At 41.0% G+C, this 14,076-nt stretch overlaps 1 protein-coding gene across 6 annotated transcripts in view; it reads left to right on the top strand.

Annotated features, from left to right (window-relative positions):
- KMT2C (lysine methyltransferase 2C) overlaps positions 1–14,076 on the top strand; it is a 246,640-nt gene that overhangs the window by 97,093 nt on the left and 135,471 nt on the right. For all 6 annotated transcript variants that reach the window (XM_019508137.1, XM_019508136.1, XM_019508134.1 and 3 more), the window contains 6 exons: positions 2,395–2,496; positions 2,663–2,767; positions 3,969–4,150; positions 5,022–5,186; positions 5,784–5,893; positions 12,599–12,664. In XM_019508137.1, coding sequence (XP_019363682.1) covers positions 2,395–2,496; positions 2,663–2,767; positions 3,969–4,150; positions 5,022–5,186; positions 5,784–5,893; positions 12,599–12,664 — 730 coding nt within the window. The remainder of the gene's footprint in view (positions 1–2,394; positions 2,497–2,662; positions 2,768–3,968; positions 4,151–5,021; positions 5,187–5,783; positions 5,894–12,598; positions 12,665–14,076) is intronic.

Genomic DNA, 14,076 nt, shown 5'->3' with positions numbered 1-14,076 from the left:
TATTAAATTTGGATTCGACTGATTCAGGGGACAGTGATTTGATTCGGTGATTCAGATCACTGTCCTGAATCGATTCAGCTGACTCCTGAATCAAACGGGCCCCATCCCCCTCATGGTCTCCCAGCCAGGTCAATGGCTGCCTCGCCCGGAAGGAAAAAAAAAAAAAAGCCCTGCACTCACTGGCTGCTGCCAGGGTGGGGGGGTTTCCCCTCTGTACCCCACTGTTTCGCTTTGCGTGGGGGGGTCTCTGTCACAAGCCCCCAGAAGCCCCAGTGGCCACTGTAGCAGCTGGTGAGTTGTAGGGCTTTTTTTAAAAAGCCTGGATGCTGGGGCCAGGTGGGGCAGCCATTGACGGGGCTGGCAGAGCAGGTTGTGACAGAGCCCCCCCATGCAGCATGGGGCAGTAGGGACCCCCCCCCCCCCCCACCTAGCAGGAGCCGGTGAGTACGGGTCTTTTTTCAAAGAGCCAGGACACAGGGGCCATAAGGGGCAGCCGTTGATGGGGAGGGGTTGGGAGAGGGAGTGGGGGTCAAGGGGTGCTTAGGGGGCCAGGGGAGCAGGCAGGGGATGGGGCCTGGCAGGGTCCTCCCATGGTTCCTTCCCCCTTCCCCCACCAGCCCCTAGTTACCAGTATGGAGTCTGCTTCCAGCTCCCTGCGGCAGCAAGCAGGGACTGCCCAAGTCTCTGAATCTTTCTCCATATCTTTTCTGAATCAATTTGATGGCTTTGAATTGATTCAGACCTTTTTATTACTCTCCTGATTCGATTCGGAGATTCGGCTGCCGAATCAGGCCGAAACTCTACCAAATCAAATCAGCACCCAAACCTTTGCATGGCCCTACTGCTTATGGTGGTAGACCATTCTTCAAGTGAAAAGCAAGAATGTAGAATATCACCATCTTATCTTCTCTCTGTTTTAGAGAAAATTTTCTACTGTCATACACTGGTAGTTCATCACTTAAATCCTCCATTTAATACTATACATAAAATGATGGAAAAGAGGAAAATGTAATTACAAATTATTGTTCAGGTATATCCTGACTCATCCAAGAAAAGCATGATATATTTTTCAAATTTTAGGTTGCATTTCTTGGGGTCCATTTATTTCCTGTATATCACACTCACATTGCATGGAGGGTAACTTTAATATACTCTACCAACCCTGTGCATTGCATAAAATAGTGAATTGTCTACCTTTGTTTGTTTCCCAGACAGTCTTCTGATGAAGGTTTATAAATTTTTTTGGCTTAATTTGGATACAGCACTTAGGTTCTTTTATATTTTATATAATTATATCAAATTATTTAATCAGAATAAATTGATGTAATGGTATGTTAATTGCAATTACAATATGAAAGGACCTTTCAAAGTTACTTATAGTATTTTCTGAAGAACTGTTTTTATGCCTAACTCATAGTCTTTAAATTCTAGTTTAATTTCAACTTTAGTCTAGTTTTATCGTCTAGTCTCTATTTTAGTAAAGTAACACTGGCTTATTAAAACCTACAATTATGGGGAATATTTTCCAATTAAAGGAAACTGTACTGAGTTATTCAAGCACAAAAGCATTGCTTTAAAAGTTTGACTCTATCAGGGCTCTTTTATTCTTTGTGCCTTCGTTCAGTCGAGAACTCTTAAATTAATTTTTCCCCATTTTGTTAGGGTCAGATTCTACAGAGTGAGATCCTATGTCATGTTTCCAACTCAGAGTAAATATTCAGAGACAAATTATAACATCCTATAAAAATCAGTTAATGAGAACAGCTTCAAACCTTATTGTAGCAGGTACGGTCAGTCATTTCTACAGACACTTGGAGCACTTAGCTAAATTGAGTATTAAAAATGGTAAATAGCATGGAGTAGGTTGCTTCTGCTTCTTTGCCTTTCAATTTTCAGTATACGTTGTACCTTTAACACTCAAGTGCGCTCTTAAGTGGACTGTAATTTTATATATCTTTTTAATAGATAGAAAAAATAGTGCATTGAACATACTCAGTGCATAAAACAAAGTGCATTTCTCAGCCCGCCCAGTGCCTGCTCTTTTCTTATATTTAGATCCCAGGACACATGTAGTGCCCTATGGAAGAAGCCAGGAGGGAGCATTGCTGTGGAAGTAGTTTCTTTGCAATTAGATGATGATAAAAAGGGAACCTTTCCCAAGATGTAAAAAGAAAAAAAAGCAGGTGCAATACAGCTATTGGTATGGTAACTTCCAGCGCATACAGATTTTTATGGGTTGCCCCTTTGTGCTAATAATGTTTTAAATATTTTCTTAATATTTGTACTTCTTATGCAAGGCTGTAGGTATTTATAGCTTTGCAATCCAATGAAAAATATACATCCGAGGCTGTGAAAATATCTACATGTGATGCATGTGTTGTTGTCGTTTTGTAGGTCACAACTATGGATATTTCATCCAACAAAGAAGAAGAAGAAAACTCGATGCATAATACAGTTGTCCTGTTTTCTAACAGTGACAAATTCACTTTACATCAGGTTGGGACACCAATTACTCTCTGCTTGTAGTAATGAAAAAACAAATGAATGTCATAGTTATGACTTGAATTATCCGAGTTAATTGCAAGGTATCTGTCTGGAGTCCCTGTGTGTTTCCAGAATCTAGTATTGGGCTGACTGAAATCTGCTTTCTCTTTCCTCCTAGGATATGTGTGTAGTTTGCGGGAGCTTTGGCCAGGGCGCTGAGGGCAGGTTGCTTGCGTGTTCTCAGTGTGGTCAGTGTTATCATCCATACTGTGTCAGTATTAAGGTGAGTGCTTCCGTCACATTCAGATTCTTTTAAAGCATTGTTTTCATATTGTACTTGAAGAGCACCATGCTGCTTTCAGTTTTGTTGTAATTAAGGGAGTCATTAACGTGTTAAATATTCTTTGGCTAATGTGACCGTTATTTGTATGCAACTTGTGAAAGACTTTAATTAAATGTCATTTTATAGTATGCATTGCCTCAAGAGAAATTAACCTTTTTTGTAATTTCACAGCCATAAATAGCACTGATTATCCAGCAGTTGGTTAAAATAACATTTTGAGATATTAGCTGAAAACTGAAATATAAGAAAAAAGAAAAAAAATTATACTGCATCTTCATTTACTAGGGCAGAAGGTTTAGTAGATTTAATTTGTCTGTTGGCTGTCAGAATTGACAGCAACTGGAGTAGTTAATTAATACATTTTACATTCATTAGTCTAGGAGAGAATGTGAGAAAATTAAATTTGAATGGTATGAGATGACTTAGCAAGCACATAATAAGCTATTTACTGCAACATATAAACTATAAACTGTCTGTTGCTCATTATATAAGTGCAGTTATGTAAAATGTGGGTGTCTTTTAACATATCACAGGGTTTAACTTCATTTTAAATGTCCTTTATGAAATGCTGCTTGCATGAGAAATTTGGTTTTGTACTCAGATCATAGCATTATTTAAAATATAATTGAAATGAACTGGTTTAAGTAGTAAAAACTCCCAAGTTAGTGCCAAAAAACAATTAGGAACCAAACAGGAATTTATAATGAGCTTGGTTTTGGCTTTACTGCAACCCAGAGGAAAAGGCAGCCCATAGTGGCACTTTGCCATGACTAACCTTGCAAGGCACTTGCTTCTCCCCTGCTCCTCCATGGGTGGAGTATAGGAATGCCAGTACAGCTGACTACGTCCCATTGTATCATCAGAGCGAGGGCTATACCCAATCCATTCCCCATTCTGGTCTTTCCCACCTTGCTGCATTAGTAGAGGAAATACAGCTAGTATTTTGCAAAGTTTGTTTCACTTGCTGCACTGCTGTCTGATATGGGTGGGTGGCGCAAAAGCAGCATCCTTATGCTTGCAACCCTGTCCTAACCAGATCACGATGTGGCCTAGTGTTAGTTATTTTGAAGTAAATAATTTAAATGATTAAAGTATATTCAATGGTTTGGGAATAATTTGCCTGCTGCCTTGCCATCTGCAGATTACCAAGGTGGTGCTCAGTAAAGGCTGGAGGTGCCTGGAGTGCACAGTGTGTGAAGCCTGCGGGAAGGCTACAGATCCAGGAAGACTGCTTCTTTGTGATGACTGTGACATCAGCTATCACACTTACTGTCTGGATCCACCACTGCAGACAGTTCCAAAAGGAGGCTGGAAGTGCAAATGGTGTGTTTGGTTCCAGTGTTGAAAATAACTACTGTTGCCCCTCTTTTAAAACTAATACTTCACTTCTGTGTTTCCAATGTTAACACAATTTTTCAGTCAGGGCAAACTTCTTTTTGAGGATAGGACAGAACAAAGCTTTCAACATTTTAAATTTGATTGTAAACAAGTTATAATGGAAACTGTTATCGTTCATTAACATTATATTTAATGTGAAGGATGGTAGAATTCAGTGGCAACACATAGGGGGTGCATGGGGGTGCACGTGCACCCCCTGAGAGCGCTGGTGCACCCCCTGACTGGCCGTGCTTGCTGCTTATGTGACGGGCAGACATGGCAGGTGGGAGCACCGGTGTCCCTCCTGTGAGTGCCAGTCGGGGAGTGGGAACACTCCTCCGGAAGTGGCCACAATGATCAGCCACCTTGCAATCGGCTGTGGGGGACCCCTTCCCCTCCTGGTCAGCGAGATCGGCCACGGGGGATCTCACAGGGGGACCCTGACTAAGGTGGTGCCAGGTGCCCATGGTAGAATTAAAACTAAGCAAAAATGTTCAGCTGAAACCTTTTAAGCCTAAAAATGCTGATTCAGGGATTCTGAAAAGTCTTGAAATATCTCATGAATTGCTTTGTTCTGAAGAAATCCAGAAAAAAAAGAATCATGAAACTCAATGCAGTCTGTTTCTGACATTTCACATTTTGATTTTCTCATTTGACAAAATGTTTCTGTTTTCTCCCCTTCCCAAGAACTGCCAGCAGCCCCAAGCACCCATTAGTTGTTCACCCAGCTCCGGGGAGGGCCGTTTTCAGCACACAAAATAAATATTCTCACTCTGCACCTCAGGTGATAAGAGAGCTTTTCATTCATGTTTTGCAGGTGTGTTTGGTGCAGACACTGCGGAGCAACTTCTCCTGGTCTAAGATGTGAATGGCAAAATAATTACACACAGTGTGCTCCATGTGCAAGTTTATCTACCTGCCCAATCTGCTATCGCAATTATAGGGAAGAAGAGCTCATCATTCAGTGCAGGCAGTGTGATAGGTAAGGACATCTGACACCTTATGGATTTTTTTTTCCATCTTAGGACACATTTTAAGTTTTTTCTTGAATGATATATAGTCCTAAAGAGAAAAGAATGGGATTTTGAAGACCACTGGGTTTAGGATTCGAAAGTCTTTCTCAGCTATGCCTCAAATTTACTGTGCGAGTCCAGGCAAATTATTTAATTTCTCTGTGCCTCAGTTTCCCCTCTCTAAGAAGTGATAGCATTTGCTTACTGCACTTATTTGCTGTTGTGAAATTAAATCAATAAATATGTTCCATTGTATCAAATAAAAATGAAATAAAGGACATCACATTTACAAGTGGAGTGACATTAAAATACGCTTTTCAGAGGAATGAGGTTTCATGCCCTTTCTTTTTGTATGGGGAGATCTATAATCTGATCACGTGTACACAATATTTAAGCACACACAGAGGACTTAACATATGGAGACGATGAGTCATCATTGCTTCTCCCTAAAGTAATCTATACTATATATTAGTTACCACAGAAACCGTATATTGATATTTGGGTCTCTTAAGATGCCACACATTTCCTCTAAATTGTATTTTTTTTTCCCCCCACTTAATTTCTAGATGGATACATGCAATCTGTCAGAGCTTAAATACAGAGGAGGAAGTGGAAAGCATAGCTGATATGGGTTTTGACTGTACCATTTGTAGGCCATACATGCCAGCAACAAACAGTAAGTGGACAATTGAAACCAGTGGGAGACTGTCATTAGTACACACTATAATTGAATGGGTGTGGGAACATTTTACAGTTCTGTGCTTGAGTTGATGGATATTGGACCACTGCTGAAGGGAGAGATTCTCTTTGTTTAAGGGGCAGCTTGTCTCTAGTCTTTTAGCACCTCCTGGGGACTGGCTGCAAGTGCACCACTTTGGCATCAGATACGATTCGCCATATTATTGTAAGTTGAATCCTGTGGTATACAGGGAAGTATAACCATTTTGACTGAAATTCGTTATGCAAGTATCCATAAACTTTGGGAGAGCCAGAGATCTTTTGCAAGCCGTGGTAATGGAAACGTGGAACACAGCTCAGCTGAGGTGGGAGAAATGAAGGCTCATTCTTTAAAGACGCAATCTGCAGAAGAATCCCTTCTTCAGGTTCCACACCAAGCAAAGCTCACGTCGCTGAGTCCTTTCAAATCTGTGAAGGATCAATAGTGGTAGGCAGACAGTACATGACACTCCTTCTACTTTAGAAAATAACTGGCCACTGGTGTCGTGGCCTCATTGACAAGAAACTTATGTCCAGTTCTTGCTCGAGTCCATGAAAGATCTCTCTGCAGGAACTGCTCTGTTCTGGCGCTGAGTAAATTGTTCTCCCTCAGTTCAATTGGGTATCCTTTTCTCATCAGCCTTGTCTTTCTTCCCAGTACAAGTGAAGCATGGCTTTTATTGAATTCACTGCTTTCTTTGCTGCCTTATACAATGTGAATCTACCATACCAAGACCTCTAGGAACCTGGGGTTTTAGGTTTTCTGTCTCCCGAGTATAGCAGCTTGCTCTGAGTGAGGGTTTTTTGTTTTGTTTTGCTTTGTTTTTTGGGGGGTGTTGCTTAATTTGATTGAGTTAACTGTTAGCACTTCAAGCTTTAGACAGTTTACGGCCTTGCCATGAGGGATAGCATCCTGGTGGTGTTTTCTCTGTGTGTCACCACCTTGAAGTTTCTGCTTCAGAGTTTGGTGCTTTAACACTGAATTGGCACTGCTTCAAATCTCCAGAAGCACAGCATGCTTTCATGCTCAGTGTAACTCTTGCTTGTCTGGTTTCTTTCTGGCCATCATAGTCTCTTTTGACAGTACGCAGGAAGGAAGTTGAGTGAATGGCTTCAAGAAATGCTGATACAGCAGGAAGAAGTCAGTCAGAAATTAGCTTGCTGCTGCATCTGGTGGGTAGGAGTTCGGTACAACATGAAGCCTGTGTTTGTGAGGTCCGCCTGGAGAAGTCTGTGGAGCATGCCTTCAGGGCAGGCATAGGCTCTAGCAATTGCTAGTAGTTGTAGCCTACTGGCATGACCTGGAAGTTCATATGCTCTCGTATATATGGGTGATCGACTAACATTGTGTAATATGTAAAAGTATATAGTTTATCACCTTTGGAGGTTAGAAGAACTTGTGTTTATCAAAATCCGTCCTGGAGAGATCTGTGTCCACCAAATTCAACAGAGGCTTCCCACGTAGAGAAAACAAATATTTGGGGGCACTGGTATGCATGGCAAAGACCACGCAACATGTAATAAGCTGGCTTTTCTCAGCTGGCAGGGTTTCATTTTACAATGTCATTTAACACCCATAATCTCCGAGACAGAAGTGCTTCAGAAACAAAGTTCAGTTTAGGCCCCATGCAGGCCCTGAGTTGAACCTTTCTCCACATCTGCATGTACCACTTCTGCTTGGATTTGGCTTTAAGGACAGGAAGCCACTACAGCAGACCCAGTCTCTGAAATATGGTTTCCCAAAGTATGCTAGCATCTTCAGCTTTGTTTCTTATCAGAAAGTATCTTGTTCCAGTTTGCCAGTTATTTTTAAAAAAACCCAAATATATCCTTTGAGGCTCTATTTGACTCCTTTTTGTAACTGGAGATGCATCACTTCTCAACTGTGCATGTGTACTTGCAGACACATAAGTGTAAATATGTATTTCTGTGTGTGCATATCAATGTAGGTTTATATTTAATATACATGATAAATCTTAAACTTTTATTACCCCTTTTCAGAATCTCTAAGCAAATGGTTCCCAGCCTTTCTAGATTCAAGACACCCTTCTGAAACTTTTAAAAATTTAGCAGCACCCCATTAAAAACTAGTTTATATATAGAATGCATATTATAATATAAGCAATATAATTTTATTAATACATTAGTAATTAATTAGATCATTATAATGGTATCTGCAGCATTGTCACTTGCTGCAGCCAGGTGGAACTGCACCACCCACCTCCTGCGGAGGCAGATCAGGAAGTGGCTGTAGTAGAAGCACGTGCTCTTGCAGCCGCTGTTCCTGGCCCAACTCTCCACGGTGTCTCCTGGAAACAGAGCCACACAGGGCAGCTGGAACTGTCCCATGCACCTGTTTTCAGGAGACACGCTGGAGCCAAACTGAGGAGTGGCTGCAGCAAAAAAGCATGCTGGCTTGCATTACATTATGCAGACAGGCATGCTGTTTCGGCTGCAGCTCTTTCCGCCTCGGCTCTGACATGCCTCCTGAACTTGGAGGCATGTGGGGCAGTTCTGCATGTTGGCAGCCTCAGCCTGGAGATAAGTGCCACTGCCACCAGGTAGAACTGACCCACCCTGGCAGGTTCTCACAACTTCGTGGGGTACCATAATTCTCTGGTTGTGAGAGCCACTGCTCTCACAATTACAGTTATTAAAGTACACGTTTATCTAAATGTTATAATGTGTGTGCATGTTGCACATTACTTTTCTTTTTCTTCTTGCCTACTTCAGTGCTTTCCTTGCTGCTTTTTTAATTTTGAGTTCTCACCAGGGCTGCTTGGTTTCAGAGTGAGAACACTGGGCATATGATGAAATTAAAGTTGGGAAAGTTAGTTATAACTGTAGTTCTGTGTCTTTGGAGATATGCTGTCACAGGATTCTCATTCACTTATCACACATCTCTGTCCCAAATTAGGGCTCTGGCCTGGCATGCATTTGCTTTCCACCGGCAAGAAGAGCGAGTATGTTCAGGTGTTGCAAAACCCATTTTTTTTTCTTGTTTGGTTAGTTAGTTTGTTGAACAGCTTGCTTTTCTCCTACAATTTAGGAAGTTATTGGAAAGCTGCAGCTGAGGGGATAGAAGATATTAATGTAAGATGGATTAGGACAGGGTGGATTTTGGGCAATTGATTCCATTACCTCTACTCCAAAAGGCAAAAAACCCACATTTTTGGCTAGGGCAGCTCTGTTCTATCTCAGTGCAGGAGCAGGAGACCCGAAAGGGAGAATCTTGCAAGATAATTTTTTTCTGAGCAGAAATAAGGATGTATAATTTTTCCTTCTTGGGTGTGTATAGATATCTAGAGCCAAAGAATGATAGTCTCCCCAGACAAATATGTCACAAACCTGTCATCTATCTTATTCCCTAGGTTATAATCAGACACTCTCGGTCTCCTAGTCTCTCGAAACAACTGATATTTTGAAAGTTGTAATCTCTGATAAAAGTTTAATGTAAACTTGTTTTTAATGTAAACTATTTAATGTAAACTCTTGTTTTTAATGCAACCTCAACATGTAACATGTAAGTGGTTTGGCATGCTTGCGTATCTAGACTATTCATGAAGCTGCATTAGAACTTTTTCATTTGCAGTCACAGTCTGCATGTACTACAGTATATGGGACACAAAGCTGACATAGTGTTGAATGGCAACCTTTTACTTTAGCTTTTGAATTTCTAATAATGTGCTTGGCACTTTTAAATTTATAATTTGCCACTAACTAGCCTACTTAGAAACAAGCAAATTGCCTTGACCTACAAACATACTCTGTTGCCCAATCCGTAGTCCTCCTTTCTTTGGCAAATACTTAAAAAGTAGCCTTGCGCCATCTGTCTAACTTGTCAATAGTACGTGTATATTTACTGCCAGGTTCCCCTTTGCTTTCTCCTCATTCAGACATCATCATTCTTATCTGTACAACTGACCTTTCTTTATAGTGATAGTGGTTCCTCTCCCCCCTTATTCTCCTTAACTACACTGCAACCTTTGTCTTTATGAACTGTTCTACCACTTTGAATCACTTTCAGTGTCTCTGTTTCCTTCCTGTCGTGTTGATTCTTCTGTCTCCAATCATTTCCCCCCTTTCTCGGTGATGATGGCTCACCTCTAACTGAGACTGCAGTTCTCTATGGTGACTTACAAGTCTAATTTGGCAACTTGTTCTACCTTTTTCTGGCTTCTCACTCTCTCATCCTCATAACCTTTATCACTTTATTGTTAACTCTGCATAGCTTTCACCATATTTAAGTGCACCTTCCTAGACAGCCCCTTTGTTTTTACCCCCCGTAAGTGAATTTGCAAGTTGAGTTTGCTTCAGTGAAATAATTCAAACAGCAGCATTCCCGCTTGTCAAGGAGACTTTCTCTCTCTTTCTCTCTCTCTCTCTCTCCTTAGCTCAGATCTTCCACATCCATTCTCCTTGTCACTGATTTAATCTGTAATCTGAACCCTTCTTATCTCCTTTATCAGTCAGTCTGTTTATTGTCACCTTCAAATTGTGGCTTGTTTGTGTCACTGCCCTGACTTCACATTCACCATTGCCACCATCAGCTGTTTGACTGTTGTGTCTCTGTCTTACAAAATCTCCAAAATCCCCGATGCTCCAGCTTGGGACTGAATTCCACTGCCTATTGCCTCATTTTGCAAATATAAATATCGAATCATCCCACTCTAAGCCACTGTTACTGATTTCCTATTTACCTTTAGGATCCAGGTCAGAATTGCCCTTTTAGTTTCAAAAAGCTGTCCAGTCAAACCAGAGTAAGATGAGGCCTTACTCTGCTTCCCTTCCCACACCACTCGCAACCATCTGCCTCCTTTCTGTCTTTTCAGCTAGTCTAATTGAAGCGGTAGTAAATATCTTCCTATAGTATCTGTAGGAAACACAGGTTTCCTGTTTTACCTCTACCTCATCATTTCAGCAGCTCTTTCTGAATTTTATATTTAGATTTATCTTTTTCTTTTCATTTCCTTCCCCTTGTGCTTGTCTCCTCTTTAATTTCTTCTGTCCTCCTTTTGACTGATTAATCACACACAGTCTTTATCTAGTCATTTTCTGTCATTTATACCATGTAATTTGATTATATTTGTGGAAGGTATACTATATAAACTAATGTTGTATCATATAGGTGTAAAATATGGAGATAATTTTAGGGGATGCTTTCTGTTTATTGAAACCAAAGTCTCGTTTGTCTGCTTTTCTGTTTTTGATGGGGAAATCCTTTTCTTTTTCTTTTCTTACACATCAATTCTGTGTTGCACTGAGAAATTAAAAACAAAGGAGCTGCTTATGTGGCAGCTTTGCGTGTTTTTGCTTGTCATACTGAATAATAGCTTTTTGTTTTTAGTGCTAGGTTATACTCTGTTAATAAGAGCATCTGAGCTGACTTCAAGTTTTGTAATACTGCATGAGAAAAGAAGCAGTCTCTCAAGTACTGCTTAGATCCCTAAGCAAGTAGAGGCTGCTCCATTATCTTTCATCTATTCCTTTTGCATGGCCTTCTGGGATTGTAATAACTCTGGAGGTCATGGAAACCTGAACAGCTGCTGAGGACCTAGTTGGAGAGGAGGGTCACAAATATATAATACATGTAAAAAGCTTTTTCTTTACCAAAATAGTATCCATAAACTGTGCATATGTAGCACCAGAGCTATGCATGGTTCTTCACCAGGTCTGATCTAAATTGGTGACAGTGGGACAGAAATCAAAGCAGAAACCATCTCTGTTCTTCTCTGGATGTGCTTCTCTGAAGCCACCAGCCTAATTTGCAGATCAAGCTTCTTCCTATTCACTTTTATCCAAGCTCCCATCTTAGAATTTGTACCACCACAGCTTCAATTTCTCCCAGTCGCTTTACATGGATATTGTACAAGAAGTCTGACAAAATAAAATACACTGGGATCTCACAGGTGAGAATCCTTGGAGATGTTGAGCAACCCGTGACCAAGTGACCCTCTGAGGAGACTTTGGAAGGAAATGAATCCCTGTTGTCTGATTCCTTCTCTGCAGTTAGGTTGGCAAACTTTGGTGTCTTCTAGAAGTCTTCCAGAAGACTGCCTGGTGATCAGAAAGATCCATTTTATGTATTTGCACTGGATGCATTAGTTGGGACCCACTGTGTGCGCCGCAGATTAGCACTGTACTTTCCCAAGTGTCACTCTGATCCCCTTGCCCTGCCCAGTCTGCTGCTCTGTCTTTGCTCCCTGTCTGATCTACTGTTCTGCTGCTGCTTCTTTCCATGTGTTCCCTGCCTGACTTTGTTGCTTTGCTTTCTGCTTCCTGCCCTAGCTGCCTTTGTGCTGCCTGTCCTCTCCCTGATCTGCCATGTACCTCACACAGAGGCTGCCTTTGCCACATGGGGCACTCAGGTCGACCACCTCTGAGTTAGGAGATGGTCAGCTAATGACATAGTCTTTGTACCAGATTGGGGCCTACAAAATCTGAGGGCCTCAGATGTACCAGAGTTGTTCTGTATCCATTTTTTCTTTTAAGTTGGGAATACAACCTAAGTAACCATTTCATTGTTAAGATTCTAGCAAATGTTGTCAACAATGTAAAATAGAAAGTTTAACAAAAATGTTTGACAGCTGACAATGTCACTCTGAATCAGTTCTCTTAACACATGAACTACATTGACTGACATTAATTTCCTTTTATCTTTCAGTGCCTTCCTTAGATGGCTGTGACTCATCAGTTGGAGTTCAGATGGTTTCAAAATCAAAAGAACTAGGTAAATGTTTTAAATGCATTTTTTTTATTATCTAGCGTAATTTTAGAGAATATTCTGTAGTGAATATCAAATTTGTTTCCTCTATAATTTATCCATAGTTGTAGCATTAATAACCTTTAGTTACTGTACAGCAGTGTACTGGTTACTGTTTCCCTTGCCCTTCCTTTTTTTTGCCCTTCTACTGTCTGTCAAAACCACTTTGCCAGTAACTTAAATGAGTCCCCAATAATGCAAAAAAGGTAAACACTTGCTTAACTTTAAGGTCACGAGTAAACAATAAATACTACCATTAATAAGTGCTCCTGATTTAAGTCAGTAGGGCTATTCACATGTTTAAGGTTGTCTGACTGAACAATCAGACCTTACCCTGTAAGCTGTTGAGGGCAGGGATCCAAGTTCCTGCATTTCAAAAGTGCGTAGCACAAGGTGGCTCCAACCTTGGCATGGGTTTAGGTAATTATTATTTATATACAGTATTGACTAGAGGCTTTGGTCACGTCAAAGCTTCGTTGTATCCAGTATTCATTGACATGTATAAAAGTGTTTTTGCTCCAAATATTTTCTAGTCTTCAAAAGTTTATAGATTGTAAGTCTGGAAAGTTGGAAGACCATCGGATCCAGCCCCCTTCACCAAGCAAGAAAATAATATGGATTTATAATATGTAATGATATAATCTAATGTGTTGCATAATATAGTATATAAAGCTAAAACTTGTTTGTAAAGCATTATGTATACATGTTTGGGTTGTGCATATACTCTGTAATGTTACTTGAGAAAACTTATGTAAATTTTGGCTACATTTTGGGATAGATAAAGATTTGTAGAGACTATGTTACCAAGCCAATAATGAATTGGCTACTAGAGCTCTGCAAAATGGCACCATTTCGTTTTGACTTCCATTTCGAAGGCACAGTTTTTTGTTTCTTCGTTTCATTTCTAAGTGCTATTCCATTTTGTTTCGTCAAAGCTGTTTTGCTGTTTTGATGTGTTTCAACATTTCACCCATAGGCTATAATGGGGAATCATGAAAATGCCTATAACTTTGTCATTTTAAGCCTGATTCAGATGGAAATTGCAGGGATGGTAGCCCCTTCAGAGAGCAAGTTTCAAGATATAGGTGCAGGGGTTTCTGGGAATCTGCACCTCAAACTGTTCTGAGCAAAACCCATATCACTTGCTAGCAGCAAGGCTCCTCCTGCAGGGCATGGGCCCCCAGATCTGCACATGGGATGACAACAGGCTGCCGCTGCCAGCTGGAACCTGAACAGTCCCCCAGCTCCTGGTTCAATTCCCCAGCTCTTTCTGTGGGGTGCAGGCCTACGTATCTGCACGCTGGGTTTCAGCAGGCAGCTGCTGCTGTTTCGTCTGCAGCCTGATGAAACCCCGCACACAGATCGCCCCCCCCCCCCCC

Source organism: Gavialis gangeticus, unplaced genomic scaffold, assembly GCF_001723915.1.
Source record: "Gavialis gangeticus isolate Ggan-Ray unplaced genomic scaffold, GavGan_comp1, whole genome shotgun sequence".
Classification (NCBI taxonomy): Eukaryota; Metazoa; Chordata; order Crocodylia; family Gavialidae; genus Gavialis; species Gavialis gangeticus.
Note: the sequence above shows the minus strand (reverse complement) of the source record. Positions and strands in the feature narration are given on the sequence as shown.